Consider the following 18,934-nt stretch of genomic DNA (forward strand, 5'->3'; position numbering starts at 1 on the left):
CATAATGTAGATGCAGTTGGCATTTGACTTCCCCCGAAGGAAGTAAACCATTTGGACCCTGCCCTGGGAGATGGGAAGATTTATCAGCCAACTGCTAATCACTGGGGTTCTGTGAGGAGCCAGGCCCTATGTTGGGCTCTGAAGAGCCAGGTGAATATTTGGATCTAAATCCTTCCGCTGCATGCATGGTAGGAAGTAGGAGGGCACCTCCTAAGAGAGGGGGCCGGTGCCCCTCCAGTAGAGAAGGAGAACACAGCATTCCTGGTAGTAAAAGTAACAAACAGCAAATGTGTATGCTCCAGGAATAACCCAGTTCTGCTAGGGTCTGGCTGTGACTGGCTCTGTATTTACAGGCAAGAAACCAAGATAGAGAGACTGGAGAGAAATGCATGTCCTTTAACATGCTCGGGTGTCTGGTTCTAAGGAACATATTCACGAGGCCTTGCCATGGTAGTAGGGCTGTGTGTAGCCCAGCCCATGGCGTTTCACATATGTGTTGTCTGATGTTCTTAAAACCCTCTTTTTAAAATCTGGTTTTCTTCTTATAAGGCATGTCATTATTTTATGTTTTCATTCAGTGGATAGGTGACTGAGTTAACAGAAAATAAGCTAAAGAGTAGCTGCTGGATACAAACAGAAGACAGTAGGCTTGTTACAGGCAGAATCTGATTCAGGGACATAAATCACTCCCAGACAAGCTTAACACAGCCTCCTAGGAATTCTTGACACTACCAAGACTTTACCTGTGATCATGCATCACGATGACATTTGTTTAAAATAGTGTTTATACGAATAACAAGTATTGGCAAGAATGTGGAAAAAAGGGAACCCTTGTACACTGTTGGTGGAATGTAAATTGGGGCAGCCACTGTGGAAAACAGTATGGAGGTTTCTCCAAAAACTAAAGATAGAACTACCATATGACTCAGCAATTCCATTCCTAGGTATATATCCGAAAACAAAAACACTAATTCAAAAAGATACATGCACTCCAGTGTTCATAGTAGCATCATTCACAATAGCCAAGACATGGAAGCAGCCTAAGTGTCCATCAACAGAGGAGTGGATAAAGAAGATGTGGCACATATATACAATGGAATATTACTTGGCCATAAAAAAGAATGAAATAATGCCATTTGCAGCAACATGGATGGACCTGAGATTATCATACTAAATGAAGTAAGTCAGACAGAGAAAGACAAATATCATATATCACTTATATGTGGAATCTAAAAAAATGCAACAAACTAGTGAATATAACAAAAAAGAGGCAGACTCACAGACGCAGAGAACAAGCTACTGGTTACCAGTGGGGAGCGGGGAGGGGCAATATAGAGGTGGGGGAGTAAGAGGTACAAACTATTAGGTATAAAATAAGCTACAAGGGTATGTTGTGTAACACAGGGAATATAGCCAATATTTTATAATATCTATAAATGGAGTATAACCTTTAAAAATCATGAATCACTATATTGTACACCTGCAACTTAGATAATATGGTACAGCAACTGTACGTCAATAAAAAATAAAATAAAATAATGGTGTTTATATGTGGATAACAGTCCAGAGAGGCTTCAGAGACATGGATATAATGATATGTGCTTCTGTGGCATAGTTGTAGGTTATTTGGGGTCAGTGGTAACTGAAGGTTGCTAACTGCCTGGCTTCTGGGGCTTGAGGAGGTGCTTCATGCCCCTGTGGACCTGAGCCATCTGGGAAGCCCACAAAAGAAGGCAGGCACCTTGGATGGACTTTGTCTTTGATACATGACATTGGTCTGGTCTCACCTTTTGTCTTCTCCTTCCATTCTAGCCGGAACCACATTTTCAAGGGCAGTGCAGCCGGCATAGCTGTGAATGAGAATGGCAGAGGCCTCATCACAGGTAGGGGTAGGACTGCCTAGAGCTGAAGCCTCCAGTGACTACGGCCAAGCCAAGGTCCCAGGCTTCCCACCCACCCAGTCCTTCACCTCGACACACTGGCCTCCTTGATAGTGGGTAGCACTTGGGGATGCCGGCTCCATGCACTGGCCATGCTTATCAGGCAGGGAGAGAGCGTCTGCTCTTTGCCAGGCCTGGTGCTTACAGGATCTGAATGGATGGCCGTTTCTGACATAACACTGTCAGAAACATTCATGCCACACAAACTGTCTGAATCCCTCCTCTTGGCTTTTATGGGCTTGTGCCTGCTCTGGCAGTCCATCCCCATTTCCCCTCTGCCTGGCCAATTCCTGCTCATTCTTTGAGTCTCAGCCTAAGTGTCACTTCCTGGGGGAAGTCTGCCCTGACCTCCCATTATACATCTACACTCACTCTACCCAGTAGGCCTGCTCTGCAGGACATTTTACTTAATTTCTTGTGATCTGTTTAATGTCAGTCTCTTTTGTTGTATCCTATAAGGCAAGGATCAGGTCTGTCTGGTACGTCAGTGTAGCCTCAGCACAGAGCGTGGCCATACCTAGGACATTAAGGAGATTCAGTAAATATTGGGCCAGTGAATCCCCCTGACTGGATCCAGCCTTCCTTCATTTATCGGACGTTTTTTGAGTACACGCTGTATGCGGGAGCTGGGGATACAGCAGTGAACAAAACATGATTTCTGCTGTCAAGAACTGACGTTTTAGGAGGGGAAAAAAACAAAAGCATTTTTTTCCCCAGGGAAAGTCATATCTGAGGGTGATAAGTGCTTTACAGATAATTAAAATAAGGTGATAGAGGAACTGTGTGGGTATTTAGTATTGTATGGTCAGGGCAGGCCTTTCTGAGAAGGTGACATGTAAGCCAGAAGCTGGATGATGGGAAGGAGCCCAGGAAAAGAATGAGGATTCCACACGGGGCTACCTGTGGGGATAGACTTTGCATGCCTGAGGAGCACAGAGGTTGCTCAGTTGACTGCAGTGTGGTGAGCAAGGGGCAAGGAGTATGGGATGGGGTCCCAGAGGCAGGCAGGGAGGGGCCAGCCACACAAGGTCTCATGAGCCATTGCAGTCCTGTTGCAGGAGGCTGAGAGTCTGCCCTGCCACCATGCTGGGGCAGCAGTGTCCCAGGACACCCCTTCTAACTTGTGGCTCTTCAGCCTGCTCACTCCCAGAGACATGGTGGAGGGGAGAGGAGAGGAGAGGAAGGCTGTGGTCAGTCCAGAGCTGAGGCTGAGAAGGACAGGCTAGCGCCTTCCCAGGCATGTGGGGGAATGGCTGGATTCTGCTTCAGCCCTCCCAAGGACAGCCCCCCAGGACAGAACAGTCCTGCCTGGCCTTGGTCCAGGGACTCTAAAGCCAGTCTGTTCTTAGTCATCAATCGTCCAGGCCGCTGGGTACAGTGGATGCTGGGGATGTAGGAGACCACAAGACAGACATGAACGTTGCCCTTGAGGAAAGCAGACAGTAGACAAGTCCCTAGAAAGTCAAACACCAGACAAGATTCGGGGTGCTGACTGCTGACGGGAAGGCCTAGGCGTCTTTGTCCAGACTTGCCTTTCTATCAGCTGTCCAAGTCCTCGTTGCCAGCACTGTAGGTGACTCTTGACCCTCTTTTCTGCCTCTTCCCATAGAAAATGTCATCCGAGAGAATCAGTGGGGAGGTGTGGACATCCGCCGAGGAGGGGTCCCCATCCTCAGGAGCAACCTCATCTGCTTTGGCTATTCCGATGGTGTTGTTGTCGGGGATGAAGGCAAAGGCCTGCTAGAAGGAAACACCATCTACGGTGAGGGCACATTCCTGGGCGAGGGGTTTGGGACCCAGCCCAGCCTGGAGACAGGCAGCCCAGGTTCCATCTCCAGCCTGTGGGTCCTGAGAAAGTTGCTGCCTTTCCCTGGGCCTCAGAGATCTCATCTTAAAGAATAGCATCCATCTCAGGTCACAGCCACATAGACCCTACACTTACCACATAGAAGGCACGAGGCTCTCATAAATCACCTTCTAATCCAGATTGACCCCATGGTCACTTGACCCCAAAGCGGAGAGCTTTATCCCCCACTTAAAACAGCAAAAGGCAGGAGTGGATCTTGCATAAGGCCAGGGCCATTTAATTTCTCACACGTGGACGTCTAATTTCTCTTATCCTTTCTTTTGATCCAGAGAACTAAAAATATAATGGGAGAAATAGGGTAATCGTAGAAGGAAAAGTGTTCTCACTCATTCTGTGATTTTGGGCAAAGCTTCCATCTTTCTGGACTGCATCTCTAATAATAATAATAATTATACTAACCTACATTCAGGCTCTGGACTCTTGCTAAGCCCTTTATATGCATTAGCACATTTAATCCTCATGACTACCTTCTGAGGTAGGTACAGTTATTAAACCCATTTTATTTTATTTTATAATTAATTTTTTGGCCACACTGTGTGGCTTACGTGATCTTAGTTCCCCAACCAGGAATTGAACCCATGCCCCCCTGCAATGGAAGTGTGGAGTCCTAACCACTGGACCTCCAGGGAATTCCTGTAACCCCATTTTAAAGGTGAGGAAGCTGAGGCACAGAGACGTTCAATAACCTGCTCAGTGTCACACAGCTAGGAAGTGGTAGGGCTGGAACTCAAACTGAGGCCACCTCCATCTCTGTGCAGGGAGGAGTTGGGCTGGATGAGCTCTGAGGGCCCCTTTGGCACTGTCACCATGGGCTTGTGTGCTTCTCATCTGGAAGTGGGGCCTTGACAGTTCCCAGAGCACTTCTATACCCCATGGAATGATTGCCGTTGTGAGATTGACCTGTTACTACCCCTCTTGTATGAAGAAGCCTGCAGCCAGGCCGTAAAGTGACTTGTCCGAGGCCATTTGCAAATCAGGGACTCTGTCTCCAGGCCAGCACCTTTCCTGCTTCCCCTCTCGGGGAGGCACTGGGTGCTGCCTCGCCTGTCACTCAGCCTCAGTGACCAGCTCCTTTCACTGTCCCAGCTAATAAGGGCTGTGGTGTGTGGATGATGTCGTCTAGCCTACCCCACATCACCAGCAACCACGTCAGCTACAATGGCGTGTATGGAGTGGCAGTGTTCAGCCAGAAGGATGGCTCCGGGGAGTCCCCTGGAGGCCATGTGGCCCAGGAGAACTTCGGCGAGGACGGGGACGCCACCCTCTGGGAGACGGAGCTGGAGAAGGATGACGACCTGTTGCGCCGGCCCATCGCCACAGCTCTGGTCGAGTCTAACACTGTTAATCACAACGGAGGTGAGTGCCCCTCCCTACAGCCCCTGCTCCAGGGCCTCCCGTGCTCTGCCTGCCCTAAGGCCCTTATAGCCTCATCAGCCACTTCCTTCAGCCACTTACCCGGTACCCCAGCCCCCTGGACTTCACTGCCCTTGACTTGAATCCATTCTTTTCTGTTCCCACCCACCCCACCCTGCCTTTCTCTTGCTGTTTCTCTTGCCTGAAATTCCCTTTCTCCCATCCACACGTCCCAAATAACTCGGACCTCAGAGCGCACTGCAAATTCGCCCTCGCCCTCTGTCCTTCTCTCCTTGACCTGTGCTCTCCCCCAGCCCCAGTGGCACTTGTTAGGGGGCCTGGGATTGTATTTGTTTCTGTGGCTGTTTCATCCACTCTGACAGGCTGTGAACTTGAGGCAAGGAACTGAATCCCACTCCTTTTGGTGCCCGCTCCCCTCAGTACCAATCCCACACCTGGCAGACACGTTTCCAATCAATTCTGAGACACAGTTTTCACATTTTAACATCTCTGATGAGATGCACCTTACAGTTGATGGCATATCATGGTTTAATTGGCAGTGGTTTTTCTTTCTTAGAGAACACAGAAAATAAGAGTATTTAAAATCCATGTTATCTTAAACGTGATTAAAAAAATGACAGTAGGTGTTTGATGTTTATTGAGTTGGAAAAAAAATTATCGTGAATTTCATCCAACTCCACAGCTCCCAAACCTGGCTGATTATCAATTACTCTGGGGGGGCTGATGGAGGAAAGCTTGTTAAAAAGAGTTCCCTGGGCCCTAGTAAGCTCATCCCCCTGGGAGTGGCAGAGGCAGGGAGATGGGTAGCCAATGGCCCCAGCCCACTTATGCGGAAAATGAGTTCTGTCCCCTCCCAGTTCAGGGTTTCCTCTACATGGCCATGCTGTCCAGTAGGACAAGCAAAGCCACATAAATCCACAAATACTTGATTTAATTTTGCTGTTCTCAGCCAAGCCAGGAGAAGCAACAGGCAGTTGGCACCAAAAGGTTCGGGGTTGCAAGCTCACAGCTCAGAATGCTCCCATGTGACCCCGCAGCCGGCATCCTCCCACAGCCTCCTCCTGGTGCTGCCGGTGCCTCTTACCACTGGGGAGAACTCCTGCTCACCCCGGGTCCACATGCCATGCTGCCTCTCCCCATGCGGCTCTAAGCCTGCTGATTTTGTGCTTTTTTCTACAAACACATAGTGTCGCTAAGAAATTTCTTATTTCTTAAGAAATAAGAAAATTTCCCAGAATAGTAGGGAGGCAGATTCTAGCTCCGAATGGAAAGCAAAACAAACAACAACTTTCTAGCAGGTGGATCTGTCTAGAGGTGGAATGGGCAGCCTTGAGCAGGTAGTGAGCCTCCTGTCACAGGTGGTGCAGATGGGGGTAGGATGAGGCTGCTGGAGGAGGCATGCCAGCACAGGACGAGAGCCTGGGCCAGATAACCAGCTGAGCCTAAGGAATCTCGTCACATCATGTTTCCCTGGCCACTTCAATGAGGACTTGGTGCAGATGGAACAGAGTTTCCTTGCTGGTCCTGGGTTTCCTCCTGCTCTGTCATCCGGCTTGGAAGATGCAACCGCCAAAGGCTGGTTCTACATGTTGCTACCTCTCCTCCCCCTCCCCCTCTCCTGGGTGCACAGTTCTGGGAAGGCTTTTCCTAGTGGTATTGTCAGCAGTGACCCTGGGACCACCCTGTGTTTTCTCTGCTCCCAACCCCTCTACCCACAGCTTCAGGACTCTATGTCCAGAGTAGTGAGTTGCTGCATGTCATCACCAACGTCATCCATGCTAATGGGGACAGAGGCATCACTGTGGCCCAGAGCAGCCAGCTCACCCGTGTGGCCAACAACAGCATCTCCTGCAATCACCAGAGTGGGGTCAAGGTGGAGGCCCAGTGCAAAGTGGAGTTCCGAGGCAATGGTATCTATGACAACAGAGGCCATGGCATCATCACCAAGGGTGACAGCACTGTCATTGAAAACGACATCATTGGCAACCGGGGTAGCGGGCTGCAGCTGCTGCCCACGTCCGACACGAAGGTATGTATGTGTGTGTGTGTGAGATGTGTGTGCCTATGCAGGGCATGGCCCTAGGAGAGCCCTCGTGCCCTCTCTGCTGAGAAGCAGAACCTTAAACCCTCAGCACTCTGCAAGGGTGCTGCCAAAACCCAGCCTGGGAGATGCAGGGAGACTTCACGCAAGAGGGGACGCAGGAACTGGGCCCTGAAGGATGAACAGGGGGTACTGGCAGGAAGCTGGGGCAGGGGTGCCACCCGAGGTATCTTTGTGGTCTTCAGTTCAAGATCAGGGCTATTTTAGCTCTCTTCTCCTAACAGAATAATCTCGCACAGGACCCGGTATGCAGTATGTGCTTAATGGAGAGAAGTCTTGCCTCGGGGCCTTGGCACCCACTGTTCCCTGTATACCCGGAGTAGCCTTCTTTCCCCTTTTCCTACCTACCAAGTCCTACATCTTGGCTCTCCCTTTCTTCTGGAAGCCCTTTCTGACCCCCGAGGCTGTTTGAGGTGCCCTTTTTTTGTACTTCTAAGGTGCTTATGCCCACCCTTCACAGGGCACTTCCCACAGTGCTCTGTGTCTGTTCCTTCGCCTGTGTTTCTTCCCCACAGTACCTTGAGCCCCGAGCTCCGTTTTTACGCAAAGCACTGAGCTGGGTGCTAGGGTTTCAGTGTTGAGCCAGACAAACCCAATCCCTGCCCTTGTGAAGTTACAGTCGCAAAGCCTCTCTTCGGCTTTGTGACTTCATGAGTCAGTGGCTCACACCCCATCTGCTGGGTCTTTGCACATTGTTCCTTCTTCCTGGAACAACTCTCCTCTGCTCTGTACCTGATAAACTCCTACCGCTTACCCATCACCTCCTCCAGAAAGCCTTTCCTGGTTCTCTCTGGGCTGGTCTCGATAACCTTTCCCTGAGCTCGCATGGCTCAATGCTGACCTACCTAGCATGCTCTTACCCCTCAGTTTTATAACTGGTGATTCACTTACCTGGCTCCCCTACCAGTCTAGGAGTCCCTGAGGTGTGACAAGCTCTGGCTGCCTCTCCCAGGTAATAAAGAACCGGATCCATTCATTCCGGGCCTATGGCATTGCCGTGCAGGGCCGTGCCAAGGCTCTGCTGCAGGAGAACACCGTCTTCCAGGGCAAGACCAACAAGACCATCTTTCAGCAGATCTCAAACAACCAAGAATGCATCATGCAGAACAACAAGTTCTTGGTCTTCAAGAAAAAGTAAGTGCATGGGGTTGCCTAAACCAATCTTCTAGAACCACAGTGAGGTCACTGGGGAAGCCAGGCTCAGAGACTGCAGCTGCCCTTGCTCCCTAGTCCTGCTAGCTTTCGGCTGTGGTCAGGTAAAGGCCTGTGCTTGGGTTTTGTGTCAGGCCTGGGCTGAGGACCTGAGCCTGACTCCCTAGGAGGGAATAAGCTTTAAAACACTCAGGGGTATGTGGTTTCAAATCTCACCTCTGCCAGTTACTGGCTGTGTGACCTTGGGTAAGTTACTCAACATCTCTGAGCCTTAGTAAAATCCAGTTAATAATGTCTGCTTTGTAGCACCAGTTTAAATAGGATCATGTGACCTAGCAGCATATCTGAGGTATCACACAAGTGTTCATTGCTGTGGCTGCTGTTGCCCCTTGTTTCTGGTATTTCTGCCTCAGTGTACAGTTGCTTCACACTCACCTTCCCCAAACCCTTGTCCTTCCCTGTTCCTCATTTTGATGACACCACCATCCATTCTGTTCCAGCAGCAAAACCTCTGCCTCTCCTTCTCCCTGACACTGAAGTTCAGTCAGCTACCAGGTTCTCTTGATTCTGTTTCTAAAATGTTCTTGTACCTGGCACCTCCTCTTCCCAACTGCTGCCATCCTTGTTCGGGTCAGCACCCCTCATCCTGACCCATGGCCCCTGTTCCCATTACCGCTGTTTCAGTTGTTTATGGATGGACTCCATTCTGGTTGGTTGATACTTTGCCATACTGGTTGCAAAAATAATAATTAGTAATTATTATTGATACCATTGTTGTTGGTATCAGTCCTGCACTGTTAATCCTTCTGTCTTGTTGCAGCAGCTTCCTGCCTGGTCCCCCTGCGCTTGGGCTACCCCCGACCTGCAGGCTGTCCTTTGCATCTTGCCAGAGTAATCTTTCTAAATCAGCTCTGGCCACGTCACATGCATGGTCAGAAACCCTGGATGGAGCCTCTTTTTCTATAGTAATGATCTCTACTCTGTTTTTTTATTATATACTTTCTCAGTAACAAATATTTTTTGAGGAAACCCCCTCAGTATGTATATTTATACAGTCATAACTTATAAAGTATGATATAGTAGAAATTCTAATATTGTCTTCCCAAATCCCAGCAGATCATATTGTAGACTCCCTGGGGTCCACTTCCTCCTCCAGCTTTGGAGACCCCAGGGTACAGGGTACAGCCCAGACCTGTAGGCCTGGCATTGTGTCCTGTGCACTGTCCGCTCCTAATTTCCTCTCTTTTCATCACTTCTTCTCAGGAGCTCACTCTGCTGCCAAATGCAAATGCTTGCAGATCTTTGAACATAGCCCCAGGCTTTTACTCACCCCACAGTAGCCAGCCTCTGACTCTACCCATACCTTTAATTACAGTCCCACTCGTAACATTATTATCATAAAAATACGTAAAAGCCGATGTTGCTGGCTTAAGCAATTTAGGATTTAATGTGTGTAAGAGGCGATCCCTTGTAACTCAGGACAGGTTCCTTGTAACTTAGGACAGAAAGCCCTAATCAAAACATCACTACAATTTGATTTTCCCCAACCCTTCGTAATCTCCACAAGAGCTCGAGGGACTGGAAATCCACCAACTTCTGTCCCCTATAGATCTGCACTTTCCAGAATGTCATGTAAAAGAAACAACACAGTGTGCAGTCTTTTGAGTCTGGCTTCTTAACACTTAGCCCAGTGTATCCCAGATTCACCTGTGGCATCTGTCATTCATTCTTTTTGTCGCTGAGTGGTGTTCTATTGTATGGACGTACCACATGGTTTATCTGTTCATCAGCTGAAGCATATTTAGGTGGTTTCTAATTTTTTGGTGACTGTGAATAAAGCTTGCATGACATTTACAGTCATACAGGTGGGGAAAAAAATGGGGCTGGGGGAATGAAAGAAAAACAAGCAAGCCACTGGTCTTATCTAGATCCTTGTTTAAAGATGGGGAAATAGAGGACAAGAGGGAACCTATCCAAGGTTACATGTAAATCTGAAGGTAGAGCTAGAACTAGAATTAGTTGTGCCCATGTTCCACCTCCTTTTGCTATCACGTAACTAGGGAGATGCAACCTATACCCAGATTTAAACAAAGCCAAAGGTAAGTTTGTGCAGGGCATTCAGCAGATGCTGTAGACTCCCAAAGGGTTCACTCTCATTTTGCACCTCCAGGTCTGATACGTGGTGCCTGGCGAACCCACCAGCACGGCCTCACCTTGAAAACTCTCTCCGAGGCCCCTCTGCTGCCCACAGTGGGCAGAAGGTAACAGCCATGGCAACCAGGATCACAGCCCACGTGGAAGGTGGTTACCACAGCAAACGCAGCATCTTCTGCACCATCCTGTAAGAATGGAGAGCCACGGAGTGGGGCAGCTGGGGGCTGTCCTCAGACTCCGAGAAGGAAGCACATACACTGCTCTCAGGCTCTGGCCCTGCCCAGCCAAGCTGAGAGGTTGTGGCCTTTGGGATGGAAGAATTAGTGCTTGTGAAGGCTCCTGGTCTCCTTATCACCGCCCTGAAAAACAAGCTCCCAAGTCTTCTGGGGACTAAGAACAAGGTACCTTCAAAACCCTTTGGCTCCATAACCCTCAGCAGGAAAGAACTTGGATTTTTTGTTTGTTGATTGGTTGGATTTTTTGGCCGCGCCATGTGGCTTATGGGATCTTAGTTCCCCGACCAGGGATTGAACCCAGGCCCTCAGCAGTGAAAGTGCAGTGTCCTAACTGCTGGACCGCCAGGGAATTCCCTGGAATTATTTTTCAAGGAGAAAAGGGGAACCGAAGTTGGTGGGTTTCTAGTCCCTTGAGGTCTTATAGAGATTATGAAAAGTTGGGGAAATCGATAACGAAAACCTTGGTCAGGGTTTTCTGTTTGAGTTACAGGGAACTGCGTTTTATATACGCCAAACCCAGAATCTTCTCAGGGAAGAACGGATTTACTTCTAAGGGAGAGAAGTGATTCTAGAGAGATGGAAAGAGCCCCAGATTTTCCCCTTTCCTAGACCTCACTTTTGACCCTTCGGGGACACTGCCACACCCACCCTGCTGCCTGGGGAGGCTGGCGGAGTTGGGTTTGGTTTCCTTAAGGACACAGTTCTCTTGGACATGGACCTGTGAGGGAGGAAGGGGCTTGGGATAAGGAGCCCCTCTTGAAAGGCTGCCCCAGGAATGACAGGGACATGCTGAAAACAGGAAGGGGCGTGTGGAGAAGGCTTCCTTCAAGTGGCTTAGGTGTGCAGGCGCGTGCTGGGCTGGGTGGTGCAGAGATGCACCTGACTGCTCTACCTTCAGGTTGCTCCCAGATTCAGGACATTGGTTCAGCGCTTGCTGCACAGAGAGGATTCGAATCCCACAAGCACACCCAAACCAGCTGCCCCTCTTGGGCGCAAGACTGGCGGAGACCGAGGTGCCTAGGGCCCTCGTCTGTGTCCACATTCTCATGGATGACCACCTGCCTTTACTGACCCTACCAAGGTTTCCCACTCTGTGCCTTGGCTCACGCTTTCCACTCTTCTGGGTGCACCCTCCTCGCCAGCTACACATGCCTAGGTCCCACCCATTCTTCCAGGCTCGACACTGCCACCCGGATGGCAGTGCTCTGCCCTCTCTGAGCCTCCTCTGCCCTTTCTCTGCCCCCACAGGGTATATTCTGCCTTGCTTAGGAGTTACCCGGGCCCATCCCTGTCCCACTGACCTGCCTGTAAGCTAGCTCCATTAGGGTCACCACCTGTGTCCCCAGTCCCCAGCCCAGGGGTAGGGTTAGCAGCCTGAGTGAGGAGAGGAAGGCTGGCTCCCAAAGGGCTGTGCTGAACCCAACTGTGAATGTGTTAAGGTTCCAGAGCCAGACAGGCTCAGACCCACTGCTCTAGGAAAGGGGCCCGACGCAGGCCTGGTTCAGCCTGAACAGTCCCCCACCCACCCGGCCCTTCATGTGGGGCCTCACCAGCCTGGTAGGGTCACTGTCGTGCACCTCACAGATGGCTTCCCAGGCTGGTTCTGCCAGGCCCCCGGTGCTGCTCTCCCGGGTGGAGTAGGTTGGGCTAGAGGGAGCCAGGAGCACTGGCTACCCCCTGAGGACTTCGGGCACAAGAGCGTGGGCCCCTCCCATCCCCAGCGCTGTCCTTTGCACTTACCTATGGCCCCAATGTGAGTCGCTGTACAAAATGCTGCCTTTTATTATTTTGTAACGAATGACTTTTCTGTGAACCAAGTGCTTATGAAAATCTCAGCAACCAAAATAAAGTTCTCTATTTTAAAGAAGGCACTTTTCGGGGTACTTTCCTTGGTCTGCGTATGTGCTAGGGTTCCTGAGTGCTGGATGTAGGCCTCTCACCACTCTGCCCCCGCGAGGCACCACTGCTTCCACTGAACGAGACATGAGACCAGGGCCATCTTGTCCATCCAGCTTGTTCCCACCTGATTCCAAGTTCCAAGGTCTGTGTCCTCATGTGTCAGTCAGGGACTGTAGTTGCAGTCCTGCCTGCCCCTTGGGCTTTGTGAAGAGTAACAGTGAGGTCCCTGGTGTGGATGACATGAGATCCATGACCACATTTTTCCCAGCTTCAGTCACTTAGCATCTTACAGTGTTTGCCATATCCACATGTCAGCTGAGGAGAAAGCTAGTACTTAATATTTTTCTTTAAATCCTCTTTTAATTAAAAAGACTTTATTTTTTAGAATTTTTTCTCTTAAGTCTTTTTATTAACAGGTATAGTTGATGTATAATGTATGTTTTAGGTGTACAACACAGTGATACACAATTTTTAAAGGTTATACTCCATTTATAAAATATTGGCTATATTCCCTGTGCTGTACAATATATCCTTGTAGCTTATTTATTTTATACATAGTAGTTTATACCTCTTAATCCCCTACCCTAGCCTTGCCCCTCCCCCCCTTCCCCCTCCCACTGGTAACCACTAATTTGTTCTCTATATATGAGAGCATGTTGTTCTTTGTTATATTCACTAGTTTATTTTTTAGATTCCACATGTGATATACAGCATTTGCCTTTCTCTGACTTACTTCACTAAGCACGATACCCTCCAAGTGCGTCTTTTTTTTTTTTAACATCTTTATTGGAGTATAATTGCTTTACAATGGTGTGTTAGTTTCTGCTTTATAACAAAGTGAATCAGAATCCAAGTGCATCCTTGTTGCAAATGGCAAAATTTCATTATCTTTTATGGCTGAGTAGTATTCCATTGTGTGTATATATATAGACCACATCTTCTTTATCCATTCATCTGTTGATGGATACTTAGGTTGTTTCCACATCTTGGCTATGATGAATAATGCTGCTGCGAACATTGGGGTGCATGTATCTTTCAAATTAGTGTTTTCATTTTCTTCAGATATATACCCAGGAGTAGAATTGCTGGATCATATGGTAGTTCTATTTTTAGTCTTTTGAGTAAACACCATACTGTCTTCCATAGTGGCTTCCCCAGTATACATTCCCACCAACAGTGCACAAGGGTTCCCTTTTCTCCATGTTCTCACCAACATTTGTTATTTGTGGTGATGATAGCCATTCTGACAGGTGTGAGGTGATATTTCATTGTGGTTTTGATTTGCATTTCTCTGATGACTAGCGATGTTGAGCCATCTGTTCATGTGCCTGTTAACTATCTGTATCTTCTGTATCAGACATTTCCAAATAGACATTGGAAAAATGTCTATTTAGGTTTTCTGACCATTTTTTAATCAGATTGTTTATTTTTTTGATGTTGAGTTGTATGAGCTTTTTATACATTTTGGATATTAACCCCTTATTGGTCATATCACTTGCAAGTACTTTCTCCCATTCAGTAAGTTGTCTTGTTGTTGTTTTGTCTATGGTTTCCTTTGCTGTGCAAAAGCTTTTAAGTTTAATTGGGTCCCATTTGTTTATTTTTGCTTTTGTTTCCTTTGCCTTAGGAGACAGCTCCAAAAAATATTGCACGATTTATGTCAAAGTGTGTTCTGCCTGTGTTTTCTTCTAGGAGTTTCATGGTTTCAGGTCTTAACGTTTAGGTCTTTAATCCATTACAGTTTTTCTAAAACCATACACACAAAAAGGTTCTAATTTCATTCTTTTACATGCAGCTGTCCAGTTTTCCCAGCACCCCTTATTGAAGACTGTCTATAAGTTTTAGATTTATAGAAAAAGTGAGGAGATAGGTGGTAGAGAGTTCCCGTACTACCCTTCCTGCCAAGCTTCCCTGTTACTAACACCTTGCATTAGTATGGTACATTTGTCAAAATTAATGGGCCAGTAGACACATTATTATTAACTAAAGTCCACAGTTTATTCATATTTCCTTAGTCACTACCTAGTGTCCTTTTTCCATTCCAGGACCCTATCCAGGAACTTAACTAAAAAGACTTCACTACTATAAATGGAAAGCTAGTGGTTCTAATACACACTAAACTGTTAAAATGAAAATATTCACAGTATCACAAGCAACTAAACCTTTGTTGAAACCAAACATTTGGGGGAAATTTGTTACTGCAGTTTAGCCAAGTCAGCATAACCTCATATATCCTGATACACCCCCATGCCACTAAAATCATCTTATATCCCATCAGTAGTATATTAAGCACTGAGCTGGTGAGGCTATTGCCCCTTTTTTACAGAAGGAATTGAGTTCTTTTTTTTTAACTGAAGTATAGTTGAATTACAATGTTGTGTTGTGTTAATTTCTGCTGTACAGCAAAGTGATTCAGTTATACATACATACACACATATATATATATATATATATATACACACACCTTTTTTTTTTTTTTTTTTTTTTGCAGTACGCGGGCCTCTTACTGTTGTGGCCTCTCCCATCGTGGAGCACAGGCTCCGGACGCACGGGCTCAGCGGCCATGGCTCATGGGCCCAGCTGCTCCATGGCATGTGGGATCTTCCCGGACCGGGGCACGAACCCGCGTCCCCTGCATCGGTAGGCGGACTCTCAACCACTGTGCCACCAGGGAAGCCCTACATTCTTTTTTATATTCTTTTCCATTATGGTTTATCATAGGATACTGCATATAGTTCTCTGTGCTGTATGGTAGGACGTTGTTGTTTATCCATTCCACATATAATAGCTTACACCTGCTAACCCCAGCCTCCCACTGTCCCTCCCCCAACCCCCTCCCCCTTGGCAACCCCAAGTCTGTTCTCTATGTCCATGAGTCTGTTTCTGTTTTGTAGATAGGTTCATTTTGTCATATTTTAGATTCTGCATTATAAGTGATATCATGTGGTATTTGTCTTTCTCTGACTTCACTGAGTATGGTAATCTCTAGGTCCATCCACGTTGCTGCAAATGGCCATTATTTCATTCTCTTATGACTGAGTAGTATTCCATTCTATATATGTACCGCATCTTCTTTATCCATTCATCTGTCACTGGACATTTAGATTGTTTCCATGTCTTGGCTGTTGTGAATAGTGCTGCTATGAACATAGGGCTGCATGTATCTTTTTGGATTAGAGTTTTGTCTGGATATACGCCCAGGAGTGGGACTGTTGGATCATGTGGTAATTCTGTTTTTAGTTTTCTGAGGAATGGAATACTGTTTTCCATAGTGGCTGTACCAACTTACATTTCCACCAATAGTGTAGTAGGGTTCCCTTTTCTCCACATCCTCTCCAGCATTTGTTCTAGAGTTTTTAATGATGGCCATTCTGACCAGTGTGAGTTGGTACCTTGTTGCAGTTTTGATATGCATTTCTCTAGTAATTAGCAATGTTGAGCATCTTTTCACATGCCTATTGGCCATTTGTATTTCTTCTTTGGAGAAATGTTTCTTTAGGTCTTCTGCACGTTTTTCGATTGGGTTGTTTTTCTGTTGTTGAGTTGTATGAGCTGTTTGTATTTTGGAAATTAAGCCCTTGCCAGTTGCATCATTTGCAAATATTCTCTCCCATTCTGTAGGCTGTCTTTTCGTTTTGTTTATGGCTTCCTGTGCAAAAGCCTGTAAGTTTGATTAGGTCCCATTTGTCTATTTTTGTTTTTATTTCTGTTGCCTTGGGAGACTGACCTAAGAAAACAGTGGTACGATTTATGTCAGAGAATGTTTTGCCTATATTCTCTTCTAGGAATTTTATGGGGTCAAGTCTTATGTCTAAGTGTTTAAGCCATTTGTAGTTTATTTTTGTGTATGGTGAGTGTGTTCTAACTTCACTGATTTACACGCAGCTGTCCAACTTTCCCAACACTGCTGAAAAGACTTTTTCCCACTGTATATTCTTTCTTTCTTTATCTAAGATTAATTGACCATAGCGGTGTGAGTTAATCTCTGGGGTCTTTACTCTGTTCCATTGATCCATATGGCTGTTCCTGTGCCAATACTATGCTGTTTGGATTACTGTAGCTTTGTAGTATTGTCTGAACTCTGGGAGGGTTATGCCTCCTGCTTTGTTCTTTTTCATCATCATTGCTTTGGCAATTCTGGGTCTTTTATGATTCCATATAAGTTTTAGGATTATTTGTTCTAGTTCTGTGAAAAATGTCATGGGTAATATGATAGGGATCACATTAAATCTGTAGATTGCTTTGGGTAGTATGGCCATTTTAAAAATATTCATTCCTCCAAGAGCATTGGATATCCTTCCATTTCTTTGAATCATCTTCAGTTTACTTTATTGTTTTATAGTCCTCAGCATATAAGTCTTTCACCTCCTTAGTCAGGTTTATTCCTATAAGTATTTTATTTTGGGGGGTGAGATTTTGGAAGGTATAGTTTTTTATATTCCCTTTCTGATATTTCATAGTTACCGTAAAGAAATGCAACCGATTTCTGTATGTTAATCTTGTATCCTGCTACCTTGCTGAATTCATTTATTCTAATAGTTTTTGTGTGGAGTCTTTACGGTTCTTTGTATAGAGAGAGAATTGTGTCATGTGCGAAGAGTGACAGTTTTACCTCTTCTCTTCCAGTCTGGATACCTTTTCTTTTTCTTGTCTGATTGCTGTGGCTAGGACTTCCAATATTATGTTGAAGAGAAGTGGTGAGAGTAGGCATCCTTGTTTTGTTCCAGATTTTAGTGGGAAGGCTTTCAGCTTTTCACTGTTGAGTATTATACTGGCTGTGGGTCTGTCATAAATAGGTTTTATTATGTTGAGATATATTCCCTCTATACCCACTTTGGTGAGAGTTTTTATCATGAATGGATATTGAATGTTGTCAAATGCTTTTTCTGCATCTATTGAGATGATTGTGGGTTTTTGTCTTTTGTTTATGTGGTGTATCACATTGACTGATTTGCATATGTTGAACCATTCTTGTGAACTTGGGATGACTCCCATGTGGTTATGGTACATGATCTTTTTAATGTGTTGTTGGATTCTGTTAGCTAATATTTTGTTGAGAATTTTTGCATCTATATTCATCAATTCATCAAAGATATTGGCCTGTAATTTTCTTTTTTGGTGGTGTCTTTGTCAGGTTTTGGTATCAGGCTTCATAAAATGTCTTTGGGAGTGTTCCTTCCTCTTCAGTTTTTTTGGAAGAGTTTGAGAAGGATCAGTATAAGTTCTTTGCATGTTTGGTAGAATTCGCCTGTGAAGCCATCTGGTCCTGGACTTTTGTTTGTAGGGAGTTTTTAAATTACAGATTCTATTTCACCTCTAGTGATCAGTCTGTTCAAATTATCTATTTCTTCTTGGTTCATTTTTGGTGGGCTGTATGTTTCTAGAAACTTGTCCATTTCTTCTAGGTTGTAGCATTTGTTGGCATATAATTGTTCATAGTATTCCCTTACGGCTTTCTGTATTTCTGCAGTATTGGTTATTATCTTTCCTTTTTCATTTCTTATTCTGGTTCTCTCTTTTCTTCTTGATGAGCCTGGACAGGAGTTTGTCAATCTTGTTTACCCTTTCAAAAAACCAGCTCTTGGCTTTATTGATTTTTTTTTTTTTTGACTTACTATTGCTCTTTTATTATGCTTTGGAGGAAATGAGTTTTCCTAATACACTCTTTAGGAAACCTTTGGGAAGCACTCTTTTTTAGGTGTTTCCCATTCCATGCCAAAATATTTTCTATTTTTATGAAATATGCAGAATGTGCTGTCATAACTGTTGTCCTGTGGGACTCCACTTTTGTCTTTCCACTTTAGGCAAGTCCTTCTTTGTCCTTATGGATAATTTGGATTTCTGTAAATATTTAGACATATAGACAGATGTTTTCACATGGTTATTGATTTTTTAATATAATTTTTGAGATTCTCTATTTCCTCTCTGATCTTTATTATTTCCTTCCTTCTGCTGACTTTCAGTTTTGTTTGTTCTTATTTCTAATTTCTTTTTAAGTGGTAGGTTAGGTTGTTTGAGACTTTCCTTGTTTTTTTTTTGAGGAAGGCCTGTATCGCTATGAACTTCCCTCTAAGAACTGCTTTTGCTGCATCCCATAGATTTTGTATGGTTATGTTCTCATTGTCATTTGTCTCAAGGTATTCTTAAATTTCCTCTTAGATTTCATCGTTGACCCATTGGTTTTTTTAGTAGTATGTTGTTTAGTCTCCAT

The 18,934-nt window shown here is 45.8% G+C and overlaps 1 protein-coding gene across 2 annotated transcripts in view; it reads left to right on the forward strand.

Annotated features, from left to right (window-relative positions):
• FBXO10 (F-box protein 10) overlaps positions 1 to 12,687 on the forward strand; it is a 68,533-nt gene extending 55,846 nt beyond the window's left edge. For both annotated transcript variants that reach the window (XM_060014501.1, XM_060014502.1), the window contains 6 exons: positions 1,813 to 1,883; positions 3,550 to 3,702; positions 4,894 to 5,163; positions 6,900 to 7,210; positions 8,235 to 8,416; positions 10,605 to 12,687. In XM_060014501.1, coding sequence (XP_059870484.1) covers positions 1,813 to 1,883; positions 3,550 to 3,702; positions 4,894 to 5,163; positions 6,900 to 7,210; positions 8,235 to 8,416; positions 10,605 to 10,779 — 1,162 coding nt within the window. In that variant the 3' untranslated portion in view covers positions 10,780 to 12,687. The remainder of the gene's footprint in view (positions 1 to 1,812; positions 1,884 to 3,549; positions 3,703 to 4,893; positions 5,164 to 6,899; positions 7,211 to 8,234; positions 8,417 to 10,604) is intronic.
• The last annotated feature ends 6,247 nt before the right edge of the window (positions 12,688 to 18,934 follow it).

The sequence above is a fragment of the Delphinus delphis genome, chromosome 6 (assembly GCF_949987515.2).
Source record: "Delphinus delphis chromosome 6, mDelDel1.2, whole genome shotgun sequence".
In the NCBI taxonomy this organism is placed as follows: domain Eukaryota; kingdom Metazoa; phylum Chordata; class Mammalia; order Artiodactyla; family Delphinidae; genus Delphinus; species Delphinus delphis.